The 19,919-nt window shown below is 33.7% G+C and overlaps 3 protein-coding genes across 3 annotated transcripts; 1 reads left to right on the forward strand and 2 right to left on the reverse strand.

Annotated features, from left to right (window-relative positions):
* The first annotated feature begins 4,880 nt into the window (after positions 1–4,880).
* LOC114743320 (anthranilate N-methyltransferase-like) lies at positions 4,881–7,719 on the forward strand. The gene is made up of 4 exons (XM_028931522.1): positions 4,881–5,356; positions 6,834–7,144; positions 7,255–7,319; positions 7,406–7,719. Exons 1-4 carry the CDS (start codon positions 4,881–4,883, stop codon positions 7,700–7,702), a joined length of 1,149 nt encoding a protein of 382 aa, XP_028787355.1. The 3' UTR covers positions 7,703–7,719.
* A 340-nt stretch (positions 7,720–8,059) lies between these two features.
* Positions 8,060–10,936, reverse strand: LOC114743322 (protein CURVATURE THYLAKOID 1B, chloroplastic). The gene is made up of 6 exons (XM_028931525.1): positions 10,717–10,936; positions 9,421–9,563; positions 9,081–9,167; positions 8,901–8,963; positions 8,559–8,596; positions 8,060–8,423 (listed from the first exon to the last, which is right to left on the reverse strand). The coding sequence occupies exons 1-6, from the start codon at positions 10,883–10,885 to the stop codon at positions 8,363–8,365; spliced, it is 561 nt and encodes a 186-aa protein (XP_028787358.1). The 5' UTR covers positions 10,886–10,936; the 3' UTR covers positions 8,060–8,362.
* A 6,150-nt stretch (positions 10,937–17,086) lies between these two features.
* Positions 17,087–19,914, reverse strand: LOC114743321 (transcription factor bHLH57-like; the record flags this gene model as incomplete). The annotated part of the gene is made up of 4 exons (XM_028931523.1): positions 17,087–17,383; positions 18,497–18,880; positions 18,979–19,551; positions 19,906–19,914. Coding segments are annotated over 4 exons (1,053 nt in total), but the record flags the coding sequence as incomplete, so codon positions are not given.
* Between the last annotated feature and the right edge of the window lie 5 nt (positions 19,915–19,919).

A 19,919-nucleotide genomic window follows, 5' to 3' on the forward strand; every position in this document is an offset into this window, starting at 1 on the left:
TATAGTAGGCAATTGATTAGTGAAATCTCTTGCTGATTTAGATTTATATCTCTCCATTTTATAATATATTTTGGTTATAAGAAAATGTAATATTGATTAGACCCAAGAAGAGGATAATTGGGTGGATATATACTTGATGATTGGAGTGATGAGTTGTGCTCGAAGAACCACTAAATGGAAAGGTGATAGTGGTGGCTGGAAGCAGTGTTTCCGGTTATATGAACACTCAAAATCCAAGTGGAAAGGACTTCTTGCAATTAGCCATCTCAGTCGGCTTTAGGAGATCTTCTGGGTTATGGAATTCTTCGATCAAATACACTTCATTTCATTTCCTTTTTTTCTTCCTTTCCCTTTTCATTTATAACTTTATGTTGACAACTCTTCAATATCTGCAACATTATGTCCTTGTGACGGAATGGGTTTGGGCACCCCAAGCTCATCAAATATGAATTGTCCACATTTGATGAGTTTCATGATGAGCACCTATATTAAATCCCTTGTATTCACATAGTTGTCTACTAACAAAGCACTTCTACTTTAATTGAACGCGTGCCTTCTAGTTGTGCCTGATCCTTCTGTGTTAGGAGGGAGAATATAATATGCTCATTCTTTCCCTATCAGCAAGCTGTTAATTTAGATGGTAAGTAGTCTTATCCCTATAAAAAGGAGAACACAAGTTCAAATTTCGAAAAGCGTATTTGTTGAAAGGATTTTAACCTTAACGTTACCAATCTGATAGAGATTAATTTTAAACCTAAAATGACTTGGGAATAATTTATAAATATATATATACATACTCTTTTCCCTTCTTACCATCCTTAAAACACTTTTTTAAGAAAAAAGAGAAAAGTACAATTTAATGGTCGTTAAAGAGATATCATTATTACAGATCAGGACTTTGAATTTGGAAAGTTATTGAGCAGGGCCTAATATAACCACCAAAATTGAGGAGAGAAGAGGCCTCTGCCCATGCGTTCATACAAGAGTAGTTAGCTAGAAATTTTTTGAATTCAGCTCCTCCACAAAAATGGTTCTTCTTAAGTCGATGAAGATGAAGACTTACAAATCAGCCTCTAATTAACTTAGTAGTAACTCCTAAGCCAGCTAGCCAATTAATAAATAGAGGGAGGGATCAGCAAATGGATTCTGTGCACATATTCTGCTTTTTTTAATAATTTTTATCATATATCGAACTAGATCTTGACCACGTATGCAAACCATGAAGCTTGAACTTAAAAAAATGTAGTTTTTTTTTTAAAAAAATCGAACATAGAAAAACAAATGGAAAACAGAAAGATTTTTTTTTCTTGATACAAATTAAACGAGGGCTTAAGCCCTTAAACAAGCTAAAAGAGTGATTTATTTTTTGCTTTTTTATCTAACTATACCTCTCAACTGATTTGTTTTCAATCATTAATTAAATAGGATATTAATCTCACCAAACAAAGAGAAGAAATATAGTGAAAGGAAGAGGGAAAGTAGAAGCACTAAAAAGCACAGTGGGGTTTTGGAATTTTGTGCCAGAAATGCAAACCATGAAGCTTGAACTTAAAAATATGTAGTTTTTTTTTTTTTAAATCGAACATAGAAAAACAAATGGAAAACAGAAAGATTTTTTTTTTCTTGATACAAATTAAACGAGGGCTTAAGCCCTTAAACAAGCTAAAAGAGTGATTTGTTTTTTGCTTTTTTTATCTAACTATACCTCTCAACTGATTTGTTTTCAATCATTAATTAAATAGGATATTAATCTCACCAAACAAAGAGAAGAAATATAATGAAAGAAAGAGAGAAAGTAGAAGCAGTAAAAAGCACAGTGGGGTTTTGGAATTTTGTGCCAGCTGATTAGATTGCCACAACAACCGTCTCGTTTAATCTCTATCATAGCTTTATATCTTGATCAATAGGAAAAATATATGCTGCCTTTAATTTCTCCCTAGTGATCATACACAATTTTAAAGGAGATTTCATATCTCCTACAACACTCTTTACAAAGTCTTAAAAACAATTAAATATTTTTCCTGAAACGCCTATAAAGCTTAAAAAACAAGAAAGAATAAATTTTTAGATATCAATTAATTTTTTGATACATATACATTGATGCTAACTCTATCATGAAAGTACTCAATTAAACAAAGTCTCAAATGATTTATAATTTAGGATCAACCAAGATTATTACTTTCAAAGAGCAAGTTATAGGTTTATTTAGGTAAAAATTTAGGTGATGAAAAATGCAATAAAATGGATCTAAAATAAAATGCAATCTACTAAATCTAAATGCAATATGCAAATGCTCTAGACTCTATACAAAAATTGAAGTAAACCAAATGAATGCCAATGTAATTTTTTGGGAGGTTTTGTTTAGAAGGGAAAGCAAAAGGCAAAGAAAATTAAGAAAGCAAAAACGAGGGATTTTCTTCAAATACAGTAGAGGGAACAACTTTGGATTTACTTAGAATTAACTTTCATAGCCTAAATCAATTAATTAGATCAAAGAGAAGTGACAAGAGAATGGAATTAATAAGTTCAATTATCTACTTGAAACAAAAAAATCTCACATTCAAAAACACTTAAACTATTAGAGAACTCATAACTGCATAGGACTTGTTAATTAAACCATAAAAAACCAATAACAATTAATTCTAAAAATTATGCTTAAAATCATTCAATTAAATAATTAGATAATTCACCAACTCAGTTAAAAAATCAAGAGGCAACAGAATTCAAATTTACAATTCAAACCATGTTAATAATTAAATTTACAATGAGAACTCAATTATAAATTTAATTAACAATACAAAAGTTAATAAACATAAATTTTAATAAGTATCTTGGCAAATATAATCCAAATATCAATCTAATTTAAGAATAAAAACGACAATTTAAAACTAAATTATCTTATAAAAATACAATTTAAAATTAAATAATCTCAAATCTTTAAATTAAAAAAATAAATAGTCTTCGAATGCTAGGCCAACACTCTAGCCCCTTTCCTGCTCCTCTCTAAGTTATCTCCCAAACAAGCTTAAACTGTCACGGTGAAAAGCTTCTTCCCAAGCTTCGTACATAGCACGATCATGGCGGATAAGGAAAATAACAAGGGTGAAGTATGCGCGGTTGGAATGATGAGGATGGATGGTGTGGTTGCGCGCGTGTCCGTGCGGTAAATAGAGGGGAATCAATTGAACGGATGATGATGGAATATGGTGAGTGGATGCTGACGAAAGGAAATCAAAAAACGCGATGATGGAATATGATGAGTGGAGTTGACGAGGTGACCGCCATAAAAGAAAAGAAGGATCGTTGGAAAATCGAGAGAGGACCCCTAAGGAGTGGCAGCTAGGTTAATTTAATAGAAAAAAGAGGAAATTTTTTTAATCCAAAACCGAAGCCTATTAATACTTGATTGAACTATTTGAATTTAGTTATTGGACTGTGTTTGAATTTTAAAAATAATTTTGCACCAGTAAGAAATTTAAAAAATTTCAAAAATAATCTTTCTAAAAATTTAAAAATTATTTTAAAAAAATAGGGAATATTAATTTCGAGTTAAAATTGAACATCCCAAAATATTCATATTTTCAATCCAAAATCTCAATAGTTATGAAATATTTTAAAATTAATCAATTAATCTAATAATACATAAAAATTTATTTGAGCCCAATTTAGTTCCTAGATTAAAGTGGGATTAAATATATAAAAATTAAGCTTTATTAATATACATACTAGATAATTGAGTTATATAATTAGAGATAAGGGTGAGCATGATTTTAGCTATTTAACTTCATATAAAGTTAATTGAAGTATATTAGAAAAAAAAATTATTTAATCCTAACAATCATGACATGATTATATTACTAAATATTATTTTATATATAATTAAATTATATATTAATTTATAAGTTAAATAAATTAATTTAAAAAATAATAAATAAAGATTAAATAAATTAAAATTTTATATTTATAACCAAAGTCAAATGTTTAACAACCCTTTGATGTGGGACTAGGGGCCTACTGAGCTATGTAATTTCATTTTCGGTGATCGTGTCCATACTGTAATCAGTATCTTTAAATTATTAGGTGGTTTATTTTCAGCTATCATATCCATACTTCAATCATTATCTTTAAATTATTAAGTCACAGAGGAAAGATACTCCTTCAATATTAGATATAGAATATAATTATTAAGTTGATTTTAATTTTAAATATAAAATTTATTTTTAATTTTTTTATATTAAAAAAATGATTGTGATGTTTTAAATAAACATATCATATTTTTTATAATTAACTAATTTATTTAATTTTTTTAATCTAATTAAATTAGTTAAATAAATTTTATACTCCCTCCGTTCTTTATTATAAGAGACATTTGATGCTTAGGGTATATTCCTATATATAAGAGATACTTAAAAGTTGTCTCTACTTTTTTGTGTTGATTTTCTATTTTACCCATATTTATTGTTTCCAACTCACACTCTCTCTCCCTCCCACTTCTCTTTCTTTCAATAATTTAATTGTTTTCTCTCATGCTCTCTCTCTTTATTAATGAGGGTATTTTTAGAAAAAAAATTATATTTTTTATACATTGATTGTTCTTAACTAATTTTAACTGTTTTTTTTATCAACATAATTCGGTTATTCGTCTCTTATAAGAAAATGAGGGAGTATTAAGTAACGAGAAGAGTATAATAGAAAGAAAGTAAGGAAATGATTAGGCGAACGAAATGCCAATTCATTTTCTTTTCGAAATGAAGAGGCCCCATGATCACTTTCTTTTGCCAAACACTATTATTTGTTCTTCAGAGCCCTATAAATCTGGTGATTCATAAATCTTTTGAATCAAAGCATACACATTTCTCCCTTCAACTTACCCACTCATGATGGCTCAGGCTCAGGCACCACAATCTCAGTCTCAGTCTAAGCCTCTTCACGACGAAGCGAGCAGTCACCAATCGCCAAAAATAGATGACATCGAAGAAGAGAGTTTCGCCTACGCCATGCAGCTCGCGACCTCCACTGCGATTTCCATGGCGATGCAAACAGCGGTGGAGCTCGGTGTCTTCGACGTCATTCATAGAGCTGGTCACGGCGCCAAGCTCTCCGCCGCTGAGATCGCGACGGAGCTTTCTTGCAAGAACTCCGAAGCGCCTTCCGCCCTCGATCGTCTCCTCTGGCTTCTAGCGTCGCACTCTGTTCTTACCTGTTCCGTCATCACCGATGAGGATCGAGGGCCGGGGTGTTCCCGACGAGTGTACGGCCTCCGTCCGGTGGCCAAATTCTTCGCGAGAAATGAAGATGGGGTGTCGTTGGGCCCTTTTATTGCGTTGATTCAAGATCAGGTCTTCCTTGACAGCTGGTTAGTAAGTGTTTTTTTCTAAATACAAAACAAAAACTAGTGAGAGATTCAATCTGGACCTGCTCATAAAAACCGCATATATTAAAAAAAATTTCATTCTAATAATATACATAATTAATAAAAATATTTTAGAAAAGATAATACTTGACAAATAACTAATTTAACTAATTTTTTTAATATTTATGAATTTATTATATAACTCTTATATTAAAAATTGAGGATAATATTATAGGAATATATATGGATTTTTATCTTAAGATGAAAAGAACAATAGTCTAATTGAAATTTTTTCGGCCAGCGAGTGTAATTAAATATTGGATTCATTAATTATGATATATATAAGGTTAAATTTTAAGCTTACAATAAAAAAAGGTTAAATTTTATTAAGCTGCTCTAAAGAGTGAAAGGAAAAAAGTTTTAAACTACAATACAGAAGTATAATTTCCTTAAATTGGATTTTTTACGGCTATACAATCATTCAAGAGGAACTATTGAATTAAGATTCATTTTTCTTCTTTATATTGATAATTCGTTTACTCCTTTCCTTTCTATTTGAGTCAATTATATATATTAATTTAATTTATTAACTATTGAATAGTTGAAAATAGTTTAAAGCTTTATGATCATTCGATATAAAAATATTGGAGTTAAGATAACCAAATTGGGAGAATTACAATGAGATTTCAAGAAAGAAAAATAATTACTAAAAAATCTTAATAACAACATAATTAAGCAGCCAGTAATAAGGTTTTAGAGTAGAAAATGACAATTTCTGAGACTTATTTTGTAACTATTTTTTTCCTTTAGAATTTGATTACAATTCTCTCTAACCAATTGACTTTTTACCCCTATTATTATCTCTGGTCTATTGCTTTTGCTTTATTTTAGGTTATCATATCATTTATTTTTCTCTACGAATTACATGTAATATGAAAAAAAATTTAGAATATAGACAAATAGAAAAGGGTTAATATAATTTTTTATCACTGAAATTTGAACCTATTTTAGTTTTGATTCTTCAAATTTCAAACCTGTGATTTTAGCCACTAAAATTTAGTCCATATTAAAACGTTATTTCCTGATGATGCAAAAGCTCCTAAAAACAAATGGTGACAAAAAAAAAAAAGGAGGCGAGAGAGTTTTGTTTTGAGGATTTGTTCCTTTTGTTTTCTTCTATTATCCACATAAGGTTCAATTAGGTGTCATTTGGTAAGTTTATATCACTAGTTTAATGCTGTTTATGACACTTTAGTATATTTTAATACTATTACATATCCAAGGATTAACATTTTAAAATTAACTAAATTCTAAGAACTAAAACTATGTGTTTGAAATCTGAAGGACTAAAATCAAATTATACCCAAATTTTAGAGACCAAAAATTGTATTGGCCCGAAAAAATATTTGGTCGTCCCAATAATGTATTACAAGAAGTCATTTTCGACTTGCTGTAAACTTGATAAGTATGGAAATTTTAGGCGAGAATTGAAGGATGCAATATGTGAAGGAGGTATAGCGTTCAATAGGGTGCATGGCTCACATGCTTTCGAGTATCCGGGATTGGATTCAAGGTTTAACGAGGTCTTCAACAAGGCAATGGTGAATCAGACCACCTTAGTTGTGACCAAAATTCTTGAATCCTACCGAGGTTTCGAGGACATCACCCGACTCGTCGACGTTGGTGGAGGTCTTGGGGTTACTCTAAGCTTGATCACTAATAAATGTCCTCACGTTCAAGGAATCAATTTCGACCTGCCTCATGTCATCCAGCACGCTCCTCCTTATCCTGGTATGTCATTGCACACTGAATTTGGAACTCTCTGAAGCGTTCACGTAAGCTTTTCTTGAAACAAAACAAACAATTATCGGTGAATAAAATCAATGATTGTGACGTTCTAGGAGTCGAACATGTGGGAGGAGATATGTTTGAAAGCGTGCCTCAAGGAGATGCCATCTTCATGAAGGTGGGGTTGTGAGTAGTGATAATTATATAATCAATATGGTAATTAGAGGTTAATTAATTTCAGCTTTATTTTGGTAAACTTTGTAGTGGATACTTCATGATTGGAGTGATGAATGGTGCTTGAAGCTGTTGAAGAACTGTTACAATGCCATTCCTGAAGATGGAAAAGTGGTCGCGGTAGACGCAGTTTTGCCCATTGTACCACAGACTTCTGCTGCGGCAAAGAGCACCTCCCAGCTTGATCTCGTAATGCTGACTCAGAACCCAGGTGGCAAAGAGAGAAGTGAGCAAGAGTTCATGGAATTGGCTACGGCAGCAGGGTTTAGTGGCATCAGATATGAATGTTTTGTTCGTAACTTTTGGATTATGGAATTCTTCAAATAGATATTTCCATTTTCTGAGAGTATTATTACGCATTTTATAATTAACCTAATGATTAAATATGATAATTTAGTTTGCATTCTGTAATCCAACTGTGTTATTCGGAAGAAGTGTGGGAGAATATAAATTGGATATGGAAGTATGGTATGGTTACCCTATAATTCTTCCTCTCTTGTCCCAACATTCCACACAACATATATGTTTCTTTTTGATGATGACAGTAGCTTTACTTAACTCAGTAATACCTAAAATTCATACAGAACGGTAAAAGAGGCTTCAAGACTGTAACACCTAAAATCATCCTTGAGGTGAGATCTAACTAAATATGCTTTTTTAGGAAGCGTAATTCTGAATGAATTGAATGAATCCCAAAGGATATCTATATGAAATAGATGCGATCTGCTCATGAGGTGTGCCTGCAGATAACAAATACAGGGGAGACAATATTCTTGTACTGGGTGAATGAGGCGCCATAAATTTATTGTTTTTCCCACCCTTAAAAACTGTACGAGATAATGGTGGAAATGATGTGAAAGTTACATTTATTTTCAGTACAGATAATCACGTAACATTACATTGGATAATGTAGTATATGGTCAGAAGCATTTATCAACAATGGTTCCGTATCTTCAACCACAATCCTTGCTTGTGTCAATGGCTCCTCTAGGCACTGCTCCCAGTTATTTCGTAGTATGTTTCTTTTACTTTTCGAACAAAAGCTTCCCTGTAATTGCGTTAAACATGCTTATTAATGGCATGGTTATGACTAAAAGCAAAGTAATTGGGATTTTGAAAAATATCGTTCAGAACTTGATGAATTGATTAAATTCAAATTTTCAAGTCTGCGTATAAGGCTCACCTGTCTGGCTTGAAAACTAGGTTCTTGTAAGCGAACCACTGTAAAAAGGAACAGAGATGATGAGTTAATAGATAGACCAGCAATATCTGTTACCCAAGAAGCATTAAGAAACAAAAGGATTATGATGCAGGTTTCGAGTTTCTTGAGAAACTTGTTTCTTCTTCTTTTGATATGATAGAGCATTTTCCTGGATTAGCATAGTGCATTTAAAGCTTCACTGTTCTAGTGTTTTTCAAAAGAAGCAAACACAGATCTCCAGGTTCTGGACAAATTGTTATAAGCATTAATTGAGAAGAGTGAGTGACATACGGTGATAACAGCAGCGAAGCATATTAAACTTACCCCAGTGTAGCCAATGCCCACAACCTCAAGCATCCCAGGAATCAAAGGAAGCCTATCGATTGCCTGTTTTAGAAGATAGCCATAAATAGTTACCAACTGAGCTAAACAAAACTTGAAACTGGCTGTAAATAGAAGGACGTTATGATCGGAGAATACGAACTAAGAATTCAGATAACCTACCGACATCATCCCAGCTGTGCCCCACAACGCAACTACACCAGCTGCGGCTACTGTGCTCACTGCATATTTATCTTCAACTTTGTCCCACTATAAACCCAACATAAAGTCAGTCACTTTAACCATTAGGGATAAACAAGTTCAAAAATATCAAACACATTCCTATAACTTAGAGCGGATCCTCTCTATTCATAGAGCCATTCATTCAAAGAGAGAGAAATAATACAGTGAAACTGCATCTGGAATCTAATCCAATCAATACTTTCATTGTATGCATATTCTTTTTCCTATCATCTCTCTGAATACATTATACAACTGACTGCAGAGGATCTGAATTGCGTACAGCTTGTTGAATCTTCTTAACAAGCTCTGGGGGCTCAGCTGTGACCACTTCTGTTGAAATCTCTTGTCCTGTAACAACTGCTGGAGGGGCTTCACCTGTTGCTGAGCTTGCCATTGCCATCACATTGCGAGCAATTTTGCGACCTGAAGTAATCACTTAATGAATTACCACTTCCTGAATACGTTAAAAGCATTAGCAGCTAAACGCCCTGATAGTAACACAAACATGAATGGATCAAGCACGGTAAAACATACAGTTTCTATCTGTAATTTCAAGGACCATATCATCTTCCATACAACAATTTTAAGCGTCCATACTTTATAGATTAGCTGTAACATTCACGAGGCTCATGTTTATATGGCAATGTTGTGGTCATTGCCAGAATATTGTGGCGATTTTGCGACATGACACAACCATTCTACAAATAATCTCATACTACAAAAGCACTGGCAGCCAAGGAAAGAGGTACAAACACATACACAAAAGAGAGGATACTACACAGTTAATCAGACACAGAGAGAAGACACACACTAAAACACCAACTGTTAATATAGTTTGAACATTTGCTTGGTGTCTTAAAGTATTACACAAATATGGTGCTTTTTCTCCGTTTTAGGTTCCAGTGCAAAATTTTACATCCTTAAACAATTCGTCTACATGTTACTTAATAGTATCTAATAAGAGTACCTAACACAGCCACATCTCATTACTCGAATGCCTGTGCTTTAACAACGTTAGTGGGGCTTTTGTTTTGGTGATAGGTGATTGATTGTCCAACACTCCAAGCAGGTCTGATGTATCAAGACTGATACGTCTACGTGACACGCCTCACTCAAACATAATAAAGGATGGGTGTGTTTGTGTGTGGGTTTGAAACAAGTGTCTGATACGAGCCCAGTTAAATATTTAGAATGTGTTTGTACTTCACCAAATTTGACTCCTTTCTTTTCTTTTGAGTTTCCATTGCAGAAGTTTATATCCTAAAACAACCCGTCTACAAATTACTTATAGTATGTAAAACAGTGTCTATCATGTTACCAATGTCAGTGATGCTTTTATTTCGTCGTTTGGTAATTAATTGTGCATGCAGGCCTGATGTATCAAAACTGATACAAACAGGAGACACCAACACAATATCGAACCGCAAAACATGAAATTGAAGTAAATATATGCATGTCCATGTTTTTTTTTTTTCCCCAATACAAGTGTGTGATATATGAAGAGTTAAATGAAATATTTAGAATGTGATTGAGCTTGAACAACATGGATAAGGGCGTTCAGGGAAAAAGGACTTACAATAGGCAGCGGCCTTCCAGGGACGGTTCTGGGACTGAACCGGGGGAGGAGGGAGAGAGGGAAGGCTGACGCATTGAGAAGAAGCAGAAGCCGAATGTCTGGGAGCCTTGGCATCAACGAGGGAGGAAGAAGAAGAGATAGTGAGAGTGGAGGAGGAGGTGGAAGCCATTGTTATGAATATGAGGTAGCTAGCCGGTGAAGGCCCCCTTGTTGAGTATAGGAATTTAGTGAAGAATGTGAAGAGGAGGAGGCTTTAGAGAGAGATTGAGATATTTGAGGATTTGATTATGGTGGGAGGAGAGGAGGAGAAGCTCTCTGGTTGGAAATGCTACAGGAAGAAGATGCAGAGCCACTCATTTGCAATGGTGTAGATAGTGTGGTGCTGACCTGGCTGCAACCAGATAGGGCTTCTATGGCATTTCTTTTGCCAGACCACTCTGCTTTCTTCTTCAAAACCTCCCCATATGCAATGCCAAGCCATCCTATTATCTTTCCCACCTTACAAAATTATCTTTATTATCTTTGCTCAACGCATTTAACATCAACCAGAAAAACAAATTGTGATGGTTAGAGAGCAAGCCCCCAGCATGCTTTTATTGTTATGGATAACAAGTCGATAGCCCAATAGGCCCATGGTTAGGCCCAACTTCTAAACTGGCTGTTCCCACATGATGTTTCCAGCTTCCCTGCTTTTCGTGGACTTGGATCCTCTGCCTTCGTAAAATTGGGAAACCCATCAATGATTGGAAAGGTGGGTAGACGACAGATCAAGGAAGAAATGTAGATGAAGGAAATAAGATAAATATTACGTATCCATTTCTTAATATAAGACATATTTAACTAATTTGATTAAATTATAAAAGTTAGGTAAGTTGGTTAATTATAATAAATATGACATATTTTTTCTAAAACATCATAATCATCTTCCTTAATATCTTCTATCCTTTTTTTATTTAATTATGGTTGAAAGAGTATCAATACAAATAATTTAAAAAAATTGATAAATATACAAAATAGGTTTTACATTTAAAAACAAGATATAATTATTGTTGTCACTATAAAATAGGAAATCAAAACTCAAATAGCTTGTTTGGAATATCTTATGAGCAGTTTTTTAATCATGACTTACGAAATGTGAGATAAATATGTAAAAAAAAAATTTATCTCGACTTATATGAACATATTTCAAAACACTTTTAAATGTGATTTCAAACACGCCGTAAGAAAGTGATGAGATGGCTGTTTGAAATAGGTTGAGGTGATTAACTAGGAACAATCAAAATGGGATATAAGTAAAAAATTGAGTTTTAAATAATTTTTTTAGTAAAAGAAATTGGTGAGGCATGGTTTAGATGAGTCTGTAGCTAACAAAAGCAAAGCCCGCAAGGTTAGAGGTTAAGGTTTAACTTCTGAAATTTTTTTTTAAAAAAAAAAAAAAGTAACTGTGGAGAGGAACATCAAGACGAAAACAATGGAACGAGATCGAAGGATAAGGGGGCAGGCTAAAAACAAAAAAGAAACAAGCATAGGTATTAAAAAATGGAGGAAAATATATATTTATATATATATAGGCAGAATAGGGAAAGTACAAGGACAGGTACATAATACAAGGGTGGCCAATGATGCTAGGAGATAGTAATTAAGATGCGCTCCTGGAAACAGACTTGCCATCTTTTTTTTGTTTTGATCGTGCAGAAAACCACAGGGTCTGTGAATCTGCAGCAAGATCTCTGATTCTCTGTCTATGATCTGCATACCTCAGGATCCGAATCTCTGACCCTCCATTCCTCTTCCCCATGCCTATCCTCTCTCTTCCTTCCCATACTAATTCTGATGGCTTTCATGTTGAGACAATAAATTTATATATATATATATATATTCTTCACGACAAAATATGGTGAAACACACCAGCAACAAGCAAACCTACTCAAATACATGTCTTTATCCATTTGGTTCCATCTTTCCCTCAGATGATGCATCTTTCTTGGACGGCCCTACAATAATAATGCATTATATTGTTGCATGCATGCAACTACTCGGACGACATAATCCAATAAAGTTCCGTCAATTCAGTGCTGCAAAAACATTAATTTGGAATCTGGAATTATGACACACATTATTTGTGGGCTAGCTAGTAATATAACACAAACATTCATTTGACCTCAAACGTTATATCACTATTTTTTTAAAAGATAGGCATAACATGTTTGGCATTGCGATCTGTTGGAGGTTGCTTGAAAACAAGACAACAATCCAATTTTAATGCAGAAAAACTCAAGGTACAGAAAACGTTGAAAATTGTGAAGCAGAAGTAACAGCGAGTGAGAAACCCCAAAACATGGAAGCCATGGCCCATGGATGAAACTTTTCACTGTAATGCATAGGTGAAGACTAAAGAGAGGAAGAAGGGCCTGTCGTTGGAATTTGAAGCATGACCAGCAGCTGGAATAGGTCAGTGCAGGCTGCTAAGGAGCTTGCCAGCAATTCAAATGGTACGTACCACTTCTGCCTTTACCTCAGTTCCCCATTTTCCTCTCTCAGCTTTTCAATTTTCAGCTTCTCATATTCTCTTTCTCTCTCCATTTCCACTTTCCACAATGTTCATGGACATCTGCTTCTGCTTTCACAGCCTTCGTCCACCTGAATCTTTCATCACCCATATGCATATAATTCATTTATATATGTATTTATATGTTTGCGTATGGGCACAGATTACCAAAACACTGTACTAGTGATGAGAAATCCATGGACCGACTAAGCAGAAACGGACTGTACACTTAATCTTATAGCCAAAAGGTCCAAAGGCTAGGAATATATATTATTAAAACAGCAAAAACAAGTTTATATTTAGTATTCTAAACCCGAACCGCCTCTCAGATCTTTAAAGGAGTAGTTATATGATTTAAAACTAGCAGTGTAAAACTTATGTCAACTCACTGCTCAAATCATCTATTAAGAAAATAGATTAGTTTAGGATTTTTTCCCATAAATGTTTAGAAAATGATCTGTCAACTGCTTTGATGCTAAAGTGGTGATTACGCACGTATACCCAGGCATCATTCCTCAATCTTGAAATATACATGTAAGACTTGTTGGTTGATTTAAGATATATCTATGTAGTATGCATACATAAAAGAACAATAATAAGTCGATCAAGGTTAATTGTATGGAAACGATGGGAAAAAGAGAAATGAACAGTGCACTGAAGAAATAAGAAAACTGCGATGTGGCGTCTCAATCAAAGCACGGGGAGATTTAACGCAGTTGTATGGATCAGAAATTGCATGGCAGGGTCACGTCAACTTTAAACGTAATATAACATATATATATTTATATATATGGACACATAGAGAGACAGGGAGAGAGAGAAATAAGTTTGAAAAATCACCAGGCATGAGCAACCGAGCGATCACCAGCAAAATCATTATGTTCTGGTCCACCTTAATAATGTTCCCTTCCTCGTAAATACTAATTTTGCCAAGCCCTGTACGACTACATTATCATTATATCCCTTTCCCCTCTTTTCATTGGTTTAGAGATCTTTTTCAAGTGCTAATTTTATTTGTAGATCAATTTTACCTTGTCTTTAAAAAAATATCTAAGATTTGCCTATTATCCACATATATATCTTGTTATTAATTAGCTCTCATTTTATCATAGTCTTCATATACAATTATTTTTCCAGCTTTTAATATGCAATATACAACTCTCGAAACTCTAGTTTTAAGAATGAGTGTATATATTTATAATTTATTATTTTATGAAAAAACAAACTTTTTATATACAGCATGACCTCGATTCTATAATAATGGTAATGAAGTAACCCCAATATCTGAAAATAATGCTCACATAAATCTACTTGCATAATATTAGGGGCCAAAATTAAACTTATATAATGTATACGGTACTTTTACATCGAACTATCGGGATTTGACCAAATAATCAGATATAAAAATAGAATAGTATTATCCCGTATTAAATATAAGAGTTATTTAACAGTTTTAAATATAAAATCTCAATTTATAATATGTTATCAAATATCCTTATTAATAATAAGGTATTTTCATCCAAATATAATTTTAATATACATGATTGAATGAGGATGAGTTAAGAAAGTCAACACACATTTATTATAAATAACTAACTTAATTTTTTTAATCTTGCTGAATAAATTATCTAATTTTTATATTAAGAATTGAAGTACTACTTCCAATCCTAATTATAAGATCTTGTTTATAGACTATAATCAATATTTCATAATTAGGAGATGAGGTAGTGGTAGTCAAGGGACAGATTATTTGTGTACGGGGGCGCAGCTGAATTAACTGAGTCAGAGTGCGGCAGATGAATGATGCTAATTACAGGACACTAATGGCGGAAAAGCTAAAAAGACGGCTCATCTTTTCATGTAAAACACAGATTAATATTCAACCATCTCACCCCAGTTTTCCTTTCCTGCGTGCTGATGCCAGTGCTCATCCATGCGAATATCAAGGCATAGTTGAAAATCAACTCAGGAGATACTGATCCTATTTTTTTTTAATAAGATACTATTAATTAAATTATATAGTTTAAAAAAATAATTAAAATTAATTAAAATAATAAATATATAAAATTAAGCATTTTAAGTCTATTCTTATTTAATGAGAGAATAAATAAATAAAATAATAGTTGTGAGATAAAAAATGAAAGAGAATATAAAATTAATTAAAGACAAAATTAGTAAAAATACATTTACTGTTGAGACAATCTTTAGTAGGATTTTATAAAAAAATCAAACCAATTCAAATTTTGAAATCTTATAAATAAAATTAAAAGAAATATTTGAAAAGTTCTAAAAACATATTATAAATTTGGAAAAATCGCAAAAACAGACCACTGAAATATAAAAATTGCACAAAGGATCTGTTCATAAAAATTTGTTATTTGTCAAAACACATACTAATGTTATCATGAGTCCTGATTTATAATTTTTTTATTTCAGTAGTTTTTTTGTCCTTTTTTCCAAATTTTTCCCTAACGATGGAAGGAAGAGGAGAAAAAAGAGGGGGGGGGGGTGGCGTGTGGTCGCTCTCAGAGTAATGAAGGAGGGCGGGGCTTCTGCCTGATGTGGGAGCGTGGGAGCGATCTCATAATGTGATTAATATGAATATTATATATTATTTGCAATATTATAATATTCCGGTCCTTAAGATGTTGCGCATGTCTGGTGGTGTTTGTTGCCTTCCCCTTCCTCGTTATTCCCTTTCTTTGACTTTTCACTCTCACCGCCCTTTTTCCTATTTTACCCTTCTTTTCTTTCCTCAATTCTATAATAGCGGCAGATTATAGCTTTTAATTTGATTTTTTTTTACCAGCAGCTTTTAATTTGATGTTTGACGGTTGGTTCATTCAAATTATAAATAAATAAAGTGGCCATAAAATTGAAAGGATACAGCGAGTGTGTGTCTGTGTATAGATTCATGGTCTATCTCTTTAAAATATTATAAAATGATAAAAGAATGGATTTATTTAGAATTAACTTATAAATAGCTTCTTAAACATCATTTATAAAATACGAGATAAATATATAAAAAAAATTTTTATGTCGGCTTATATAAAGTTAATTAAAAATGTTTTTTGAACAGGAATACAAATAAATCCAAGGCTATGCAGACAGTAGCCAAAGTCAAATTGAAAAGAGAAGCACCATTCCTTCTATTCTGCACCAACGCCCAATCATTACTTCTTTCTTTGGGCCCTCTTTTCAATTCCAACCTTTTTCCCCCTTTCTTTCTTTTTCAACTTTATATGTACAATTAGACATTAAGATACACGCAAACATGTTAATCTTAGCTTTTAATTTTATAAGTTCATCTGCTGTTACCATACTAAGACAACTTGTTCATTGATAACTGCTGTTTCATTTATTTCTTATTTATCCACATTTTCATTTTAACAGTCTAAATCTTTTTACATGACAACAGATATTTTTGTACATTATTCATAATCATTCCAATTCCAATGCCAATTTGTCAATCAAATCAATGTCCCACGCATATAAACAGACACAGACACACCCAAACAACCGCGAATAATCCAAGTTAGGCGTTACTTTTTTGCAGGTCTTTGGTTTCACACTGTAAAGTTGAGATGAGGAGAGAGAGAAGAAGAAATGAAGCATATATATATATATAGATGAGGGGATAATGTGATTGAAAATACTTTTTGGCAATCCTGAACAGATAAAGCATTCTTCTTAACCACAACTGTGAATCTTATCCATCCAAAAAGGACACCAAACAAGAGTGAGAAAGGGGATTATATATGATATGCATATGATTGAGCTGTGCTGGTTCTTGGAGTGATTAGAGTGAAGAATACGCCCAGATAAATACAACTCACATGCATAAAAGCAGACAAGATTTTGAGTGCCCTGTGTTCCCCGTTTCCCTTCCAAGGCGTGCCTTCTCCTTCTCCTTCTTCCTCCTCCTCCTCGTCTTCTTCTTCGTCGTCCTTTTATTCTTGTTCTTCTCTCTCTCTCTCTCTCTCTCTCTCTCTCTCTCAATCGTCAACCTCAGTGCCCTCCGTGTCTGTCTTCCTACTGATTACCAATGGGTCTGAATATATGCCGGACCGCTTCTGCTATTTCATTCGCCGACGTCCCTACCCTGCACTCTTCTTCTATCTGCACCATCAATACCCTTTTATACATATTTCTACTTCCATTACACTATAACATCAACCCAACAATCAAACCCACATGCATACAAAAGCTGACCTTTTTAATCTCGTTATTTTCAGAGTCCAGGATTAAGTCATCATTTTTGTTCTTTCATTATTCTGCATGTTTTAGGAATAAAACTTTTTTTCCTCTGAAAACACTGCCCTTATTCTGATTGATTGTCATATACTAAAGGAAAAATTAGAGATAAATCCCTTGTTGCAAATTTAATTAGTAAATAGTCCCTACAATGATTGATTGTGTGAGAAAAGATTAATTATACATAAAGAAAGATAAGTTGCACAAAAAAAAATGATTTGCATGAAAACAATTTGGATGTAAGAGAATTAATTTATATATAGGGAAGATGACTTGCACATAAGAAAATATCATTTGCTCAAAAGAAAATTGAATTACACATCGTACAAAAAAGATTACTGGATACAAAAAAAATATAATTACATACAAAGAAAGCTAAGTTCCACATAAAAAACAAAACAAAACTAAGTTGCATAAAATCTTGAAGTCTCATTTGCTAAATAAATTTTTAACGAGGATTTATCTCCAATTTTTTCTATAATAAATTGAATATTAAAAAAAACGTGTCATGATAGGATCATATTGCTACCCTTGAGACTTTTTTTTGGATGCTAAGCATTTCATACTCTCAAAAACTTGGATAAATTGTACATGGCGTTTATCCATGAAATTATGAAAGCTGTAAAGGAGCTGTAAATTATACTATTCTTTTATTATTATAATTATACATATTTTAAAATATTTCAAAAATAAAGAATCTTAACCTCCTCAAAAGTACAGCCTAGCCGAAGAGGAAAAATAAAAAGAATCCAAAGAATAAATAAAAAATTGATTTTTTTAATAATCGTAGACAACTAGACATCGTTGGAAATGGAGAAGCCAGGTTTTGCTTAGGCTGCAAGTCAGAACACCGAAGAAGAACGGTACACTGACTCGATTCCCTTTTGATGAGTTGACCCTCTTTTTGTTTTTCAAAAAGCAACAAAATCGAAAGAAAAGGGAGGGGAAAGATAAAATAAAAGTAGACAAACGTGATACCTTGAGATTGAAACAGTAAAGTACCGATCCCAGCGAGGAGGTGATGTTGAGATGCAGAATGCTGAGCCTAAGATCTTCCAACCCAACAATGGCTCTCATCAATTGCCCCTGTCTCTTTCTGCATCGAATCTTCAAATTCACATGCGTCTGAATTACCATCACCTCTATGATCTCTGCTTCCTTCACCTCTTCTTCTTCGCCCCCAGTATAACACTCTACTTCTCCTTCTTCGTAGCTAAGCGTTGATGGTTTCACAGTCTCTCCATAAGGAGATCCAATCTCTTCGTTCTTTCTAATCCTCTTCTGCGCCTCGAGAGTTTGAAGTAGTTGCTCCAATTCCTTCACGAAATCAATTGCACCTCCGATGATAGACGCTTGGTCACCCTGAGAAATCAGACCAAAGATTGAATTTTTAACCTGAATTAGGAGAAAATAAACGATAATTTGAAGTGATGGGGTTTCGTTCAATATTTTGTCATTACCCTTTGAATATAGGAAGGAGGCATGAGTGTCCTTAGAACACTGAGATGGTCGTTCATCTGGCGTCGCCGGTTCCGTTCGACAGCAATGTGGGTCATCCTCTGGTTCTCCACTTCTTCCTTGTTCTTCACAGGTCTCGTTCTCTTTCGCTTTCTCCGTTTGGGGTCTCTGCTAGAATTTTCAGCTTGATTGGTGGGTTCTTTCTGAACCATTGTGGCTGAACGAGGAAGAAGATGAGATTCTTCGTTGTTTTCGGATTTCACTGGCGAGGGGATCTCGACAACGTCGTGTGTGACGCAGCTTTCAAGTTCTTTGGCATGGAGTTGGGTCTCCAACCTGGGTATGTGAGCTTTTTCTTCCCATGCTGGTTGTTTCTTCAGGTTCTGTAGCCTCAAAAGTGTTTGAAAATTTGCCTCTGCGAATGGGAAAAACTGCTGTGGAGATTCCACACTCTGTAACATCTGCAGAAACGGCATCTTTTCATCCTCTAAGCTCGATATATAAGGTTGTTCCTCATCCTCTGCGTTGATGAAGCCTTGCTCGAAACAATTTACTTCCAAATGCTCACCAAAGAACTGCAAGACAAGTTATTGAGAACAAATAAGATAAGAGTTATTTATCTCATTTTTCAGACTAACCCAAAAAAAGCAAAGAATGTAGCATATGCTTCCAATAGTGGGCTTCGGATTGAGGATCTCCAAAGAGAGGTGGGGCAATGAAAATCAGAACACAAATAGAATGTCAAAACAAGGAAAACACTAAACCAGTGCAGATATATATATTTCCTGGAAAATAACAGAATGTATTTAATGCAAGCGTTTTTTAGGGGAGTAAATGCAGTACTTTCCTTGATTCTAGAAATAGGTTCGAGGCAAATGAAAGGTGAAGAAGAGAGAAGAAAGACAGGCATGAACTAGAAGGTAACATACACAGGGATTGATGG

The sequence above is a fragment of the Neltuma alba genome, unplaced genomic scaffold (assembly GCF_004799145.2).
Source record: "Neltuma alba isolate B1F8T4 unplaced genomic scaffold, ASM479914v2 tig00003991_pilon, whole genome shotgun sequence".
Taxonomy (NCBI): Eukaryota; Viridiplantae; Streptophyta; class Magnoliopsida; order Fabales; family Fabaceae; genus Neltuma; species Neltuma alba.

Excerpts from the sequence above, each read along its gene's own strand:
- LOC114743320 (XM_028931522.1), top strand. The coding sequence starts at position 4,881 with ATGGCTCAGGCTCAGGCACCACAATCTCAGTCTCAGTCTAAGCCTCTT. Across the intron at positions 5,357-6,833 it reads CAGGTCTTCCTTGACAGCTG|GCGAGAATTGAAGGATGCAA; the intron begins GTTAGTAAGTGT and ends TGGAAATTTTAG. Across the intron at positions 7,320-7,405 it reads GAGATGCCATCTTCATGAAG|TGGATACTTCATGATTGGAG; the intron begins GTGGGGTTGTGA and ends TAAACTTTGTAG.
- LOC114743322 (XM_028931525.1), bottom strand. The coding sequence starts at position 10,885 with ATGGCTTCCACCTCCTCCTCCACTCTCACTATCTCTTCTTCTTCCTCC. Across the intron at positions 9,564-10,716 it reads CTGGAAGGCCGCTGCCTATT|GTCGCAAAATTGCTCGCAAT; the intron begins GTAAGTCCTTTT and ends TGATTACTTCAG. Across the intron at positions 8,964-9,080 it reads GCACAGCTGGGATGATGTCG|GCAATCGATAGGCTTCCTTT; the intron begins GTAGGTTATCTG and ends CTTCTAAAACAG.